At 37.1% G+C, this 17,363-nt stretch overlaps 4 protein-coding genes across 4 annotated transcripts; 3 read left to right on the top strand and 1 right to left on the bottom strand.

Moving 5' to 3' along the window:
- Positions 1-1,853, top strand: LOC116028717 (homeobox-leucine zipper protein HAT4-like). Its single transcript, XM_031270524.1, has 3 exons — positions 1-636; positions 856-935; positions 1,179-1,853. The coding sequence occupies exons 1-3, from the start codon at positions 178-180 to the stop codon at positions 1,525-1,527; spliced, it is 888 nt and encodes a 295-aa protein (XP_031126384.1). The 5' UTR covers positions 1-177; the 3' UTR covers positions 1,528-1,853.
- Positions 1,854-7,382: 5,529 nt separating this feature from the next.
- On the top strand, positions 7,383-8,752 carry LOC116029904 (pentatricopeptide repeat-containing protein At5g47360-like). Its single transcript, XM_031271951.1, has one exon. The coding sequence runs from the start codon at positions 7,802-7,804 to the stop codon at positions 8,750-8,752; it is 951 nt and encodes a 316-aa protein (XP_031127811.1). The 5' UTR covers positions 7,383-7,801.
- Positions 8,753-9,278: 526 nt separating this feature from the next.
- On the top strand, positions 9,279-11,307 carry LOC116030365 (pentatricopeptide repeat-containing protein At5g47360-like). Its single transcript, XM_031272595.1, has one exon. It carries the CDS (start codon positions 9,698-9,700, stop codon positions 11,132-11,134), a length of 1,437 nt encoding a protein of 478 aa, XP_031128455.1. The 5' UTR covers positions 9,279-9,697; the 3' UTR covers positions 11,135-11,307.
- Positions 11,308-12,111: 804 nt separating this feature from the next.
- On the bottom strand, positions 12,112-16,356 carry LOC116028764 (deSI-like protein At4g17486). Its single transcript, XM_031270583.1, has 5 exons — positions 16,213-16,356; positions 15,616-15,855; positions 13,462-13,749; positions 13,079-13,159; positions 12,112-12,540 (listed from the first exon to the last, which is right to left on the bottom strand). Exons 2-5 carry the CDS (start codon positions 15,755-15,757, stop codon positions 12,401-12,403), a joined length of 651 nt encoding a protein of 216 aa, XP_031126443.1. The 5' UTR covers positions 15,758-15,855; positions 16,213-16,356; the 3' UTR covers positions 12,112-12,400.
- Positions 16,357-17,363: the final 1,007 nt, after the last annotated feature.

The following is a 17,363-nucleotide window of genomic DNA, read 5'->3' as shown; positions in this document are numbered from 1 at the left end:
CAGCTTCTTTCTAGTCTTTACAAACCCTTCTCTCTATATATATATATATACATACAACTTCTGAGGAATATACACAACACATCTGTATACAAGATATCATTATCCAAGGAATACCTTAAGTTTCCTAGCTTGCGCTAAACTAATCCTGAGCTTCAGAATCATTGATCTGATTTAGAAATGATGTTGGAGTACCAAGATTTGGGGCTGAGCTTGAAGTTGGGATTTTCCGGCGAGAGTTGCGGCAGGGCGTCAGAAACACCGCAAAACCTCAACCTCTCCACTTCTTCAAGCAGTTCTCATTCCTCGCCCTTCCACAGCTCCCCATGCTGGGCAGATCGGAACTCCGACGCCTGCGGAAGAGCGGAAGCCGCCGCGTTCCTGAAGGGAATAGACGTGAACCGGGCTCCGGCGGCTGCGGGGGCGGCGGACGGCGAGGAGGAAGCGTGGGTGTCGTCGCCGAACAACAGCACGGTGTCGAGCGGGAGCAAGCGGAGCGAGAGAGAAGATCAGGAGACGGAGAGAGCTTGCTCAGATGAAGAAGACGGCGGAGAAGCTTCCAGAAAGAAGCTCCGCCTCAACAAAGATCAGTCCGCCATTCTCGAAGAGACCTTCAAAGAACACAACACTCTCAATCCGGTAAGTATATATTATGTTGAAGCATAAATGCCTAATATTTCCTTTTTTTTAATCAACTAGTGAATTACACAATTAATTCACATATATTGATGAATATTAATATTTACGGTACTTATTATAAATCATATTATTTGATATAAATATTACTCCGTATTTTTTTTGTGCCTATGTGGGGATATTTTTGCAATTTTAATAAAGTTTTGGGGTGTGTTTTTGCAGAAGCAAAAGCTAGGATTGGCTAAAAGGCTGGGGTTGAGGCCAAGGCAAGTGGAAGTGTGGTTTCAAAACAGGAGGGCAAGGTGAGATAAATTTGTCAATCTTGAAGGGCATTTATGGAATTCTCTTACTGTCTTCAATCTACAAAATGATCAACACTTTAAATGTTCTCTATGTTAAGCAATGAGAAAAGAGCAATGCTGATTATATATGTCCAATATATTAGAATAATATTAATAATAAACTTGACATACTTAAGGCATATAGTTTCCAATTGATAAATACTAAATTGGGTATTATTGACTCTATTTTTCATTTATTTTCAGAACAAAATTGAAGCAAACTGAGGTCGATTGTGAGGTATTGAAGAGATGTTGTGAGAATCTAACGGAAGAAAATCGGAGGTTACATAAAGAAATTCAACAACTTAGGGCTCTCAAGCTCTCCCCACATTTCTACATGCAAATGCCCCCTCCGACAACCCTCACTATGTGCCCTTCATGTGAGTGTGTTGCTGTCCCACCACCAGCATCGTCTCCGGCAATATATTCTTATGGGTCATTGGTCACAAATAGAAATGGTCTAACCAAGGCCCTTCCTCTTCAACATATGGGAACCTGTGTAGACCCTCATCGACGATTTGATGTCACCCGCCCCAACACCCTTAAACTGTAATTTGGAATGATTTCATATTAATTTTGCGAGAAATTGTGAAATTGTACATAAACTCAATAGGGTCTCTCATCTACTAAACCAACCTTTTGAGATGTGTACTCTCATATTAAGTTTAGGTACCTATCATAATTTTAATATGAATGAATTATGAGTAGTCTTGTCAAATTTCCTACCCCTTGTAGAAGATGTGAATGAAACAAGGGTAAGGGCTGGCTAGATACAACAAAAATGCTATAGTGCACCATGATTAATGTATGATGATTTGTGGTCTTGGATATTGGTATATTCAAGAAAATTTTACAATGTAATATGTACAGTTTTATTGTTTTAAGAATTTTATAATATTTTACCATTATTTTGATGTTACCCATCCAACACAGTTATATACACAAAGAATTAAGAATTATTTGGAATATAAAAATCATGTTTTATTCACTCGCCTACTTATTTCAAAACAATTTTAATTTTTTTGAATTATGATATCAGGTTGTAATATTGGCTCGAACCCACCCCTTCTATATGGGAGTGCAACCAAGTGCCACTAAACCACAAAGTCTTGGCAGAAGTCAAATAATTTATTAAATAGTTAAATTTTATATTGTGATTGTGATTAATTTGTTAAATCCATTAATAACACAACATATTGACAAGTCAGATTTGATTGATGTCACAATGTTAGGTTAGCATAAATAAAAGAAAAAGAAAAGATAAAAATAAATAGTAAAATTAGTTCTCTAATGATAAATTTAATCCAATACTTTTGGTGATTTGGTCTCTAATTTTCAGTTAGTCAACTCTCATTATATTCACCACACTAAAAGGTGAAATTATTGTAGTGTTGATCAGTTGATAGATTGAAGACAATAAAAGAATTCCATAAACGCCCTTCAAGAACCACAAATTTACCTCAGCTTGCCTTTTTTTTTTCTTTTTTTTTTTTTTTTTGCAAAACAAAATAGAATGCAATTCATTCATGAGCATCGTCCAACAGAGCATCAACAATAAACTGAGGTGGAGGATCAATCCACGTTATATTCCACTGACAGAGTAATCAGGCTAGCAACACTCGACCCGGAACCATTGGCAGGACCCAGAGACAAGGCAACGGACGTTCAACCAACCGTTCAACACTTCACTCCTCAGCATCAATGCTCAACGGCTCCTCAGCTCCTCAGCATTGATGACCAACGTTCAGCTCATCAGCATTCAGCTCCTCAGGCATTGATGCCCAACGTTCAACTCCTCAGGCATTGATGTCCAACGTTCAACTCCTCATTAATGCTCCGTTACTAAGCTGAAAGGGATAAAAAGACTCACGACCACGTAGTGAAACAGGACACTTGACTTGGATGAAACGACACTCAACTCACCTTGTACACTGAGCATGGCACTCAATGTCGTACTCAAATACCAAAACACTGTACTCAACGCTATTCAAATACTCGATAATACTCAAATATATACCGGTAACACATTATTACCGTCATCCACAATCGGACATGGAAAGGGATTCCCTAACTAAGAGATGGGCAATCCGATTCAGATCGTTTAGCAAAGTTAATAAAAACATATGGTAAAGATAAGAGAATGAGTTTGACATCAAAGAGTAAATCAAAATGAGAATCCTGAACTTTACCCCGTAAACCATTAACAACTTGGAGCGCATCCACCCCTACTTGAAAGAACTCATGACTTTGTTCTTGCATCCAAATAATAGCATCCCGCAAGGATAGAACTTTTGCCTCTTTCGGGGTGTGGATTCCTCTCACCTTGGTCACGTATGATCCAACCAAAAAACCCATGACACCTTTATCAAGATCAATAGTTGCATCAACATTAAGAATCCCTACCTTGGCTTTGTCCATGTAGTAATAAAATTATTGTCAGAGATAACATGCTGGAGGTCTTCTGTATTAGTTGTCTTCCATGCATGTAGATGGGACTTTGCTTTTTCATGATAACTCTTGGCGAGATGATGATATTATTCAAAATTACTTGTCACTTCTAGCTATCCAAAGATACCAGTAGATCATTAAAAAAATAAAAAAATAAAAAATAAAAAAATAAAAAAAGAAGAAGAAGAAGAAGAAGAGCCTATTGATCCTTCTCCAGAGTTTTGATGTTTCGGACCAGCTATTCGGTGAAGATGATGTTATTCTCAAAGTTGATCTGCAAATTTGAGAGAGCCCAGCAAGCTTGAGCAACCTGGCAATGAACAAATATACGAGGGAAAAAAGTACAAATAGGCCATTGAACTATTTTTGGGATAGTAATTAAACCACCAAACTTGAATAAGCTCCAAATTCATCTTGAACCTGGAAAAAAGAGCAATTAGCATTTTTAGCAAGTTAACAACAAATTTGTGCTGATTATGATGCCATGTGTAATTTTTTTAAATATTATTATTATTATTATTACCCTACTAAGCATTTGACTTTAAAAAAAAAAGGTGAGAGAAGGATTGGGTTCATCTGTATCACATTATGGGTAGCTAGATTATGACAGGAAATGCTAATTGCTTAGAGCATCAATATTTTGGGGTTTTTAGAACAATGTCTACATGGATCAAAGAGAAACAAGGTGAGGGAAGGATTGGGTTCATCTGCAAGAAAGGGTTATTGGAACAGTAATAGGACGCACGAAATCAAAAGTCGAATCGCTGCGAGGCTCGCGTGACAGCCACTAGTGTGCCCAGTGGGCACGTGTAGTGTTGGGCACGTGAGACGCGTCTGACATTAACTCTTTTTTTTTTAAATCAGATTTGTTTTATTTTTTTCCTCCCATTACATTTTCTCTTTCATATTCACACTTACAAAAACTACTCAAAAACCACAAAAAACTCCACTATTATAGATGCTTTTAGTAGGATTTTTTATGCTTAGTAGGATAATAATAATAATAATAATAATAATAATAATAATAAATAGAAAATAAAAAATACACATGCCATCCTAATAAGCATGAACTTGTTATTAACCCTCTAAAAATGCTAATTGTTTTTTTTTTTTTAAATCATGTATGAATTTGAAACTTATTCGAATTCGTTGACTTAATTGTTATTCCTCAAATAGTTCAGTGGACTATTTGTACCTTTTTTCAATATACGAGTGATGCAAGGGTTTCATCCTCTGTTGCACAAAAGACAATATCTTCAGAAAAAATTCTAAAATTTTAATAAATTACAAAATATCCCCGGCCATATACTTACCTACCCCACTTGTTAGGTTAAAAAAAGGCTATAGATTATTAGACTATTTACAAATCTCATATCGTCACTTCAAGTGAGACGAAACATAAGCATTATAATTTTTTGAGAAAATTGCCATTTTAGTCTACTAATTATTGGTGTCCTTGTACTCAAAAAAAAAAAAAAAAAAAACTATTGAGGTNAAAAAAAAAAAAAAAAAAAACTATTGAGGTCCTCTTAATTGCAGTCCACGACTTTCAAAAGTGTTAATTGCATATCCTGACTATTCAATTTTTGTCAATTTTGATCACTCCGGTCAAATTACCGGCCAAATCTCACCGGAATTTCTTAAACCTAAAAATAACGAGAGCATTTTAGTCATTTCACATCCTATTTCTTCTTCTCCGGCGAGTGCTCATTTTTCTCCGACGTGGCAGGGGTCGTGGTTGAGACACGTCGGCTCTAGGCACACGAAAACTCTCTTCCGCACCACCGGCGTCTCCCTCTTCAGCAGCTTCCACGAATCCACGGCACCTTGTGCCGCCGTCGGTGCATCTGCAGGTTCTGCACCTTTCACGAATCCACGGCGTCTTCCTCTCCCGCCGGTTGCAAATCTCGCATACATACCGATCAGACTCCATCAACGTTTTCGGCGACAATGACACCACCTTCGCATCCGGATCTGCGTTCGCCCACCCATAACCCTTGCTGTCGTTCTCGCATACATACTCTAGCAACGTTCTCGCATACATACCCTTGTTGCCGCTATCGAAAGTGGCAAAGGGTTCAGAGGAAGAAGAAGGAGTGTTGTTGTTGTTGTTGGCTAACATGGCTAGCTCCAAAACATGGTCAACGAAGTTGGTCGCCGGAGAAAAATGGTAGCTCGCCGGAGAAGAAGAAATGTATAGGGTGTGATGAAATGACTAAAATGCCCTTGTTATTTTTAGGTTTGGGGAATTCCGGTGAGATTTGGCCGAAAATTTGGTCGGAGTGACCAAAATTGACAAAAATTGAATAGTCATGGTATGCAATTAACACTTTTGAAAGTCGCGGGCTGCAATTAAGAGGACCCTAATAGTTAGTAGACTAAAATGGCAATTTTCTCTAATTTTTTTTTTAAGTATTTGTATATCATCAAATGATATGATTTATAACAAGTATCATAAATATTAATATTCATCAATACCTGTGAACTAATTGAATAATTCACAAGTTTAATTTAAAGAAGAAGAAGAAGAAGAAGAAGAAGAAGAAGAAGAAGAAGAAGAAGAAGAAGAAGAAGAAGAAGAAGAAGAAGAAGAAGAAGAAAGAAAGAAAGAAATAGAAGCATCATTATATAGAAGATTTAATACAAAAATCTTGATATACACTGAAATTGTTAATTGACAAACAATGAAATGGATGATTGCATTGCTTTAGGTGTTCAATACAAATTTTGAGAGTATCCATGGCTTGTTATAACTTATAATAACTAAGTATATATATTAGGCTAATAATAGTCGGATTTAATGGCTCGTATATGAAATGAACGACTAAGTGCTTGGATTAATAACTCATGGTTGTTGGTTGTTGATTGTCTTAATTACTATAAAACTCTTTGATCATTGTAGTAGTAGTACTTTGAGTTGGACTTGAGATCCGTGTACTAATTTAATTATCCCATCATATACAACATTAAAGTATTTTTTCTTATAATATTATATGAATTTAATTTTGACTATTTTTCAGTTAATATAATTTTATCTTAGTATTTCGTAATAAATTTACTTAATTTATTAATAATTAATACCATTACTGAATTTTTTTTTTTTTAAAAAAAACTCCGTAAATATTTTTAAAAAAACTAGTATTTTCGCCCGTGCGTTGCACGGAATGGATTTGTTATAATATTTAAAGAATATTTAGATCAATATACAATTATATAAATTATAACATTGAATATTATATATCAATATACAATTATATAAATTATAACATTGAATATTATATAGCGATATACAATTATATAAATTATAACATTGAATATTATATAGCGCAATTGATGAAATTGGATTATAACATTGAATATTATATAGCGCAATTGATGAAATTGGTTGGTAACATTGAATATTATATAGCGCAATTGATGAAATTGGTTGGATCGATTATGTTTTATGATGCGCAATTGATGAAATTGGTTGGATCGATTATGTTTTATGATGTTTTTCTTGCTTGAATTATAACAAATAATTGTCCAATTACCCGTGCGATGCATGAATAATTTTTTATAATATTTAAAGAATATACTTAAGGTATAAAAGTATAATTGCACATATATTATAATAACAAATTCATTCCGTGTGGGAAACTTTGGAAGGAGGGTAATGCTTTTATATACAGCAACATATATGACAAGTCATATTTTTCTTTTGGTGAAAGAGAGGGACCAAAAGGTCCCGAGAAATTAACAACGTCTACTAATTGATGAGCTCGACGCGTCCCGCTGCAAAAGATCAATAAAATCATTCGGGGGTGTCCAGAATCGTCGTACCCCACTGCGCCTCCTGACCCATATTTACAAAGAGGTCCGCGCAGGAATTACCTTCCCAAAAGGTATGGGAAATCATGATGGATATGTCATTGACTAAAATATAATATGAAAGTTTTAATGTAAATATATCTTTTTTAGGGGAAAAAAAAAAAGGAGGTATTATTACGCATACTAATTACGGGATTGAGAGTGTTGTGTTCTTTGAACTTTGAAGGTCTCTTCGAAAATGGCGGACTGATCTTTGTTGTGGCGGAGCTTCTTTCTGGAAGCTTCTCCGCCGTCTTCTTCATCGCTGATTCCCCGAGAGCAACCCCTCTTTGTCTCCTCATCTTCTATATCGCTCCCGCTCGACGCCGTGCTGTTCGGCGACTACAGCTCCGCTTCCTCCTCGCCGCTGGAGCCTGGTTCACTTCTATTCCCTTCAGAAACGTTGGAAAAGCAGCATTGTTATCCATTTTTTGTTATCGTAAGATCAAGATATTCATTTCCACTTTTATCGTAAATTAGGGTTTATGCACTTTCCCCAAATTCTCTGCCTATCTTCGCTGTAAATTACCATGAATTTTCTCTCAATCTCTCGCCACTTTTCAACCTGCAAGAAACCCAATTTCGGAATTAGCAACGTCCTTCTCTTCTCTACTGCTTCGTCTTCGTCATTAGCTGCTTCACAATTCATGACCCATTTGCAGAAAAACGGACCCAACATAGAGAAATCCTTGAACTTAGTCAAAGCCGAATTGGATGCCCCTTGTGTCACTCGGGTTTTGGAAAGCTTTTCAGTTGAAAACCGCCAAATGGGTCTCAGATTCTTCATATGGGCCGGGGTTCACCCTTCCTATAGACACTCAACATACATGTATAACAAAGCTTGTAACTTGCTGAAAGTTAAGGAAAACCCGAATATCGTTACTGATGCTTTTGAGGCTTATGAGGTGGAGGGATGCATAGTCAGTGTAAAAATGTTTAGGGTTGTGTTTAATTTGTGTAGAGAGGCTAAAGATGCAGGCTTGGGGTTGTGGGTGTTGAGGAAAATGAAGGATTTTAATTGCAGGCCAGACATGATTGCTTATAATGGAGTGATTAGGTTGCTGTGTGAGAAGGGGGATATAGATGGGGCAATGGGATTGATGAGAGAGATGGGCTTGATTGATCTTTACCCTGATATGGCCACTTATGTTATGATGATCAAGGGTTTGAGTGAGGTGGGTAGGTTGGAGGAGGCTTGCAGGTTGGTTAAATCGATGAGAGGGCACGGTTGCTTGCCCGGTACAGTGGTGTATTCCGTGCTTCTTGATGGGATTTTGAGGTTTGGGAGTCTGGAAAGGGCGATGGAGTTGTTGGAGGAAATGGAGAAAGAAGGCGGCGATTGTAGACCAAATGTTGTTACCTATACCACTCTGATTCAGGGGTTTGTTGAAAAAGGCTGTTCGGTAGAGGCAATGCCTATTTTGGGTCGAATGGAGGATTTGGGGTGTAAGCCGAATAGAGTATTGANATATAAATTATAACATTGAATATTATATAGCGCAATTGATGAAATTGGTTGGATCGATTATGTTTTATGATGTTTTTCTTGCTTGAATTATAACAAATAATTGTCCAATTACCCGTGCGATGCATGAATAATTTTTTATAATATTTAAAGAATATACTTAAGGTATAAAAGTATAATTGCACATATATTATAATAACAAATTCATTCCGTGTGGGAAACTTTGGAAGGAGGGTAATGCTTTTATATACAGCAACATATATGACAAGTCATATTTTTCTTTTGGTGAAAGAGAGGGACCAAAAGGTCCCGAGAAATTAACAACGTCTACTAATTGATGAGCTCGACGCGTCCCGCTGCAAAAGATCAATAAAATCATTCGGGGGTGTCCAGAATCGTCGTACCCCACTGCGCCTCCTGACCCATATTTACAAAGAGGTCCGCGCAGGAATTACCTTCCCAAAAGGTATGGGAAATCATGATGGATATGTCATTGACTAAAATATAATATGAAAGTTTTAATGTAAATATATCTTTTTTAGGGGAAAAAAAAAAAGGAGGTATTATTACGCATACTAATTACGGGATTGAGAGTGTTGTGTTCTTTGAACTTTGAAGGTCTCTTCGAAAATGGCGGACTGATCTTTGTTGTGGCGGAGCTTCTTTCTGGAAGCTTCTCCGCCGTCTTCTTCATCGCTGATTCCCCGAGAGCAACCCCTCTTTGTCTCCTCATCTTCTATATCGCTCCCGCTCGACGCCGTGCTGTTCGGCGACTACAGCTCCGCTTCCTCCTCGCCGCTGGAGCCTGGTTCACTTCTATTCCCTTCAGAAACGTTGGAAAAGCAGCATTGTTATCCATTTTTTGTTATCGTAAGATCAAGATATTCATTTCCACTTTTATCGTAAATTAGGGTTTATGCACTTTCCCCAAATTCTCTGCCTATCTTCGCTGTAAATTACCATGAATTTTCTCTCAATCTCTCGCCACTTTTCAACCTGCAAGAAACCCAATTTCGGAATTAGCAACGTCCTTCTCTTCTCTACTGCTTCGTCTTCGTCATTAGCTGCTTCACAATTCATGACCCATTTGCAGAAAAACGGACCCAACATAGAGAAATCCTTGAACTTAGTCAAAGCCGAATTGGATGCCCCTTGTGTCACTCGGGTTTTGGAAAGCTTTTCAGTTGAAAACCGCCAAATGGGTCTCAGATTCTTCATATGGGCCGGGGTTCACCCTTCCTATAGACACTCAACATACATGTATAACAAAGCTTGTAACTTGCTGAAAGTTAAGGAAAACCCGAATATCGTTACTGATGCTTTTGAGGCTTATGAGGTGGAGGGATGCATAGTCAGTGTAAAAATGTTTAGGGTTGTGTTTAATTTGTGTAGAGAGGCTAAAGATGCAGGCTTGGGGTTGTGGGTGTTGAGGAAAATGAAGGATTTTAATTGCAGGCCAGACATGATTGCTTATAATGGAGTGATTAGGTTGCTGTGTGAGAAGGGGGATATAGATGGGGCAATGGGATTGATGAGAGAGATGGGCTTGATTGATCTTTACCCTGATATGGCCACTTATGTTATGATGATCAAGGGTTTGAGTGAGGTGGGTAGGTTGGAGGAGGCTTGCAGGTTGGTTAAATCGATGAGAGGGCACGGTTGCTTGCCCGGTACAGTGGTGTATTCCGTGCTTCTTGATGGGATTTTGAGGTTTGGGAGTCTGGAAAGGGCGATGGAGTTGTTGGAGGAAATGGAGAAAGAAGGCGGCGATTGTAGACCAAATGTTGTTACCTATACCACTCTGATTCAGGGGTTTGTTGAAAAAGGCTGTTCGGTAGAGGCAATGCCTATTTTGGGTCGAATGGAGGATTTGGGGTGTAAGCCGAATAGAGTATTGATCTCTACTCTCATTCACGGGCTGTGTGTGGATGGTCATGTCGAGGAGGCTCATAAGGTTGTGAATCGAGTTGCTGGAAATGGTGTTTCTAACGACGAGTGCCACAGTTCTCTCGTGTTGTCACTGTTTCGGACTGGAAAACTTAACGAGGCAGAGGTTGTTTTTAGGAGGATGCTGGCTGCCGGGCTGAAGCCTGACAGCTTGTCTTCGGGGACAATGATAAAATGGCTGTGCTCAGAGGGAAGGATTCTGGATGGATATCAATTGATGGATGGAATTGAGAAAGCAGGATGTGTATCTTCAATGGAATCGGATACGTATTCAATTCTGTTGGATGGGCTCTGTCGAGGTAATCATTTGATGGAAGGCGCGAAACTTGCTAACCTAATGATCAAGAAAGGGATTCAGGTGAAATCAAATTATGTTAAAGATATTATCAAACATCTGAAAAGCTCTGGAGAAGAGGAGTTGGCGTCGCGCATTGGTAGGATTCAATGCTGATCGTGGACTGCAATTTTGTTCCAATTTGTTTCTACAAAAGTGTAAATTTTACACTTTTTTTTCCCAAAACTTGTTTGGTGAGATTTCTGCCCACTGGATCAGGCAGTAAAAAAATTTTGTACTCGATTTTGTAGTCTAATTCTTTATAGAAATCTCTAGATTGATGTTTCACACGTCTTCAATGCATATAAGCTAATGACAGATGTTAAACTTCGTTATAATCTAAGATTGGATCGAGGTCATTCAATTGGGTTAGAGCATTCACACCAGTGTTTTTTGGGGATGGGAAGTAAGGCTTTTAATTAATTTTTTCCCTGCAAAATAAGGTTTTTTAAAATGAGAATTTAAATAAAAAAAAAAGAGAAAAAAATAAAGAAAAAAATAAAGCGAATTGCATGTTAGGCACACTTCGTGCCCTAGCAAGCGCATCAGAGTGGCTGCCAGCTGGTGGTCACCCTGATGCTACAACGTTGCTTTCCTTTAAAAAAAATTGTCAGATTGTTTTTTTCTTCTCTTCTCTTCTTTTCTTTTTCTCTTATATTTTTATTTCTTTTACATGTCACCTAAAAAATTGTGCAAAATTTTCAACTGATATAGGTGCTTTTCTTTTTCTCTTCTATTTTTATCTCTCCTACATCTCACCTAAAAAATTGTGTAAAATATCCAACTGATATGGATGTTCTTACAATGCACTTTAGCTAAAATCACACTTAAAAAAGATTGAATCCTATCAATCGCTAATTTAACTCATAACCTTATAAACTCATATATCTTCTCTTATGTGAAACTCTTAACACATTCTTTATAAGAAATCTTTAGTTATCATTACATATAACGTAGGTGTTAGACTCTTTATAAGAAATCTCATGGTTAATGTTCACAAGTCGTTGCATATAAGCAGTGGTTATATGGAACAAATGCTGCATAACTAGATATGGTTTTCTTTGATTTGGCTGAACTTTGCCCAAATGCCAGTCTGCAGATCAAGAAATCATTGAGAGTCTTTTGGTACTAAAGAGAATAAGAAATTCTACAAGTACATAGTACACAGTACACTGCAACCAAAGAATCCTAGTCACTCGAAAGAATTTGGGTAGTTTTTACAGACGCAAACATGTTCGGAAACACAATAAATACTATAAGATCTTCAGCATAGTTGTGTTGAAAGTAAAATAATTACATTTTGATGACACAACTATTACAAACAACAGGATTTCGACAATAAATTTAATGAATTGGAAGCTAAGTAAGGGGTGGGGGATAATATCAAAGAAGATCTTTTGCTAGTCTCACTCGTTTTTCATTCAAAAATGCCACATCACTATTTGCAGCAGTAATCAGATGCTGGTCAGCCTCATCATCACTATCTGCTGTTAATGATGATCCATCAGTATCTGAACCATCGTCTGCAGTTTCAACAATTTTGGATCAGTAAAGCATATAGGAAACCGAAAGGATTACTGATAACAGGAACACTTTTCTGCAACTCAACACATGTTTGGATCAGTAATAGCACATAAGAAATTGATTGATATACCAAAGGACCCCTACTCGTGTAGCCATTAGAGTCTCGATATTTTAATTCACAAGAGTATGATTATTCACTTCAAAGGCATAGGAAACTATAATGATGAATATTTACTCCACAAACGAACATTCATTAAAAATTGCCATAAACATTCATCATGAGACATAGTGAAAACTACTATGGAACTCATTAGGGAGTTAAGGGTTGTGAATTACACAAGGACTTTCTCTATACAGGTTTCTAGTTATTAAGCTTCAGGAGGTCTGTGCCACAGGATACACAAGCAACTAAACAGATGCCTTAGTTTCTTGTCTATGCATTTAGATCAGCAGAAGTTAGCTACAAATCACTGTGGCCACTTAGCATATTGGAAGGTAAAATCTTGGAAGTAACAAGCAACAGGTGTCAAAACTAACCTGAACATGTTTGGCGATCAGGAAGACGTCTAACTGCCGCAACTTGAATATTTTCTGGTAACAGACAATTGCAGAATGAGCCTGAAACATCAATTATTGATTGTGTAAGATAATGTATTGAAGCCACTCAGCGCATACTACAATGCTTTTGAAATCCAAGCTATACGATTCTAATTTCAAAACTCTATAGATATCAGATTACCAATTACATGTCTAAACCAATACAGATTTCAGCTGAATTTAAAACTAAAAGACAGAACAAAATGTTCCAGTTCATAATGTTTCCTGTATTGCAATTGGGTACCCAATGACAGGCAGACAATGTGCCTTAGTTAACCCTTCAGTATAAATGTTAAAGTGCAGAAGATAGTGTTCCTTCTTACCTACACGGGCAAGACGATTAACCCATCCAGGAATTGGCTTTCCAGTGAGATGCATACAGACTTCATTAGAAAAATGATTGCAATTCTTGGCAATTAAATGATAAGAATCCCCATGATACTTATTAGAGAGGCGTTCCATAAAAGACCGAACTTCTGGACGAGACATATCTGTGCTACCCAGCAGTATTGACCGCCTAAACATGAAGCCTGGGCAACTTCGTGGCTCCACCTCAAAAACCCCGCTGGATGGGAAATCATGTGCTCCAAATCCATACTCTAGACCATGTACTGCATTATAGGAGGAGCACAAGTATAACTATAACAACAGATGAACCTAACCATGTAAAATAACAGGAATTCTGGAAAATTCAATATCAAAACTTCACCAAACTAATTACAAATGTAGCATGTGAAGTACAGATGCTCTCTACACGACTTGAGAAATATTGAAAACAGTAAAGTGGTACTAGCTCTCTCAATGTGAAAACAGAAACCTAGGTTCCACTTTAGTGTGAATAATCATGTATCAAAGTAATTGTTCATCAAAGGAATAGTAGTCATGGTACTAAAGGAGTCCTATTCTTTTCTTTTTTTTGAGTACTACTGACTCTGTTACAATGTAGTATCTGTTCATAGCTACTTTCTCAACCTAATGAAGCCCTCCACTGAGGCTCAAACACACTCCCATCATCCATGTGGAGTGTTAACCAGGACACCGAATGCCACTAGGCCACAAGCCATCCTGATGAACATGTTGCATTATACTTGAAGACATGTTAGTCTACTCTTTAGGTTCTCTCGACACAGATAAAAGAAAAGATTATATGCTAGTTTGTATTGGATGATCCATAGATGTTTCTTCAGGAGAGGTGAGGGAAGGTTAGAAGAGAACCAAGGGATAGAAAAAGCAGAAGTTAAAAGGGAATTTCAAATTTAAGTGGAAGGAAAAATATAGGCCAAAAGTTAGGGGACAAAACAGGCTGAACTGTGACGGCATTTGGTTGGAAGGGGGAAAGGAATTGTAATTCCGTGGGAAAAAATAAAGTGAGAATTTAAATTACATTGTTTGATAGGAAGGAATACAATGATTGGGAATTGAAAAGGAAGAAGTGAATAAAGACTAAAATGTCCTTATATAATACGGAGTAATAATATAATAATCATAAGAAGGATAAAATGGTAATTTATCATGGAATTACAATTCCACAAGGTGTGGTCGTGTGGAATTGCAATTCCTAGAAGGGACCCTAGGAATTGCAATTCCATGGTTGGAGGGAATTGTAATTCCGTGGAATTGCAATTCCCTCCAACCAAACCATGGAATTGTAATTCCATGGAGTTTGAAAGAATGGAATTTCAATTCGATCCTACCAAACACCCCATGAGTGGAGATGTAACTGCAATTAGAGCTGGTTACAACTAAAGGGGTCCACTATGCCTTTCACCCTGGATGAGTTATCAGTACTCTGAGGAAATATAAGCTAACTGGAAAAAAAAAAAATTAGGTTCAAGGTCTCACTCGCTCACAGTGGCATAATCTGAGCCAGTTTTTGGAAGCATGGTTGAGAAAGTTATACTTATATCTACATTTGAGTCTTCTTTAGCTGTGCATGATTGATGTGCATTTTAATGATTTTTTTCTCTCCAAAATAAACAAAGGTCATCCCATGAAAACATTAATTTTCTATAAAAAAAAATGTTATAACCAAATAAAACTCCAAATTAGGATGCAATATAAGACACAAGATGTGACCTTAGTAATGTATAGTTTTAATTCTTAACAAGGTGGTTAGCTTTAATCTTTCAATCCATTTCTGGATAGATCTATGGAGTACAGATGATGAAAAACAATTAAGGCACTAAAAAGGGGAAAACCTTCTAGCATATAATGCATTACAAATTTGTCTCAGATAGACTATCTTCAACCAAATTGGCATCTTACAAACACCTTTGTCAATAACATGCCTCAAACAAAAGAAGTGACATGGAGAAACAAGAAAAGACCAAAACTTTGAAACCAGTACATAATACTTTATTTCCCACTGTACTCGAGGAACTTTGAATAGCCGGCGCAATGAAGCATACATCTTATATCAAAACAAAAGAATTGCAAGTACCCTGCATAATAATGAATAAGGCATACTGAAAAAGTACCTTCAATACCAGAATGAAACACGCCGAGTCCAAACCAATACAAGTAGTTGTTTACAGGTGTGAGATCATAGACATTAAGATATAACAATGCACGGCTTTTCTCTCCATTTTTACGCTGCTCCTTGCTCGGAAACAACCGCATTTTATCTATTCCAAACCACCTCACTCCTCAATGCCCCCACTTCTAGTCCTAAACAACAAATAATATATTTCTACAACTTGAAGCACACTTTCCACCAACTGCAGTCAATTGAAACTATAATTAATATTAATATGATAAATAACAACAAAAGCACTCAAAAAAACCTAAGTAAGTAGATGACCAAAACGCAAAACTCAGTGGAACAAATAAATAAACAAAGCGTTCGGCATTACCACAAGGCCACAATTATGATCAATTTTAACAATTATATCATAGTACATTTGCACACTGGATGCAGTTAAGCTGGAAAATGTGAAGATCAAGTAAATACGTTGATGAAGATTTAGTTTGTAGTAAAGACAAAGATATGCCTGTGGATGTATACATCCGCGAGTGTATGTAATCATGTATGCATTATAACGAGATAGAGAGAGAGATAGAGAGAGAGAGATTACGGAGATTTGAGAGGCGGAATTGGGAGAGCAGAGTGGCGTCGCCTTCAGATCGCCGCCGTGATTGGGGTGTGGCTGAGGGTGGGATAGAGAGCGAAATTGGGATTTGCTGGCGTCAAAATGGTTCAGTTCTCACCATGTCGGGTTTCTTTTACGGAACTATTTCCTGTCTTTTTCTTTTTTGAATTTTTTTTTTTTTTGAAAACTTTTTTGATTATTAAACCATGTCGGTTTTCTTTTACGGAACCATTTCCTTTTATTATTATTATACTCCGTATTATTTTTTATTTTTATCATTTTAATTAAGCGAAAACTCCTTTGATTTGTGTAGTGGCCCATTGCAGTTATTTATGGGATTTTTTGAATTCCATTTCCAAGTGTCTATTTTTTTCTTTACTTTTTAGTTTTAAGGATTTTATTTAAAGCAAATATCAATTTTAGTCCTACAAATATTGTTAAAATGACAATTTTGGTCAACATATTTAATTTTTATTAATTTTCATTCATGGCTATTGTTTCAGTACTAAATTTCATCCACAACTATTATTTTAGTGCCAAAATTAATCGCGTCGATCACCCATCTGAAACAAAACAATTAACAAAAATATGATATTTTTAAAATTGGGACAAAAATGAAAAAAAACTCTTTTCCCAAATGCATTCCTTGTCAGACCGGGTCAAACACAAACGCAAATGGGACTTGCACATCTCGAGAAACACAAGTCCCAATTGCGTTACTTTTTTTCTTTTTTATTTTTATTTTTGGTCTCCGCGCCCAAATTCGTCGGCGACTTCTCCGACGACGGAGAAGCCAGCGCGGGTCGCTAGGACTTTTCCTTTGCCGCTGGCTTCCCCGTCGTCGGAAGGTGGCGACAAATTTGGTCGCCGGAGACCCACAAAAGGAAAAAAAAAAAAAAAAAAAAAAACAACAACAACAACAACGCAACTGGGACTTGCGTTTCTTGAGATACACAAGCCTCATTTGTGTATCTCAAGATACAAGTCTCATTTGTGTTTGTGTTTGACCCAGTCTGACAAGGAACACATTTGAAAAATGAGTTTTTCCCAATTTTTTTTTAATTTTAAAAATGCCAAATTTTTGTCAATTGTTTTGTTTTTGGTTCCATTATTGTCTTTGCCCCCCACCCCCCCCC

Source organism: Ipomoea triloba, chromosome 9 (genome assembly GCF_003576645.1).
Source record: "Ipomoea triloba cultivar NCNSP0323 chromosome 9, ASM357664v1".
Lineage (NCBI taxonomy): Eukaryota > Viridiplantae > Streptophyta > Magnoliopsida > Solanales > Convolvulaceae > Ipomoea > Ipomoea triloba.
The sequence above is the reverse complement of the archived record's forward strand: the minus strand, read 5'-3'. Positions and strand labels throughout refer to the sequence as shown.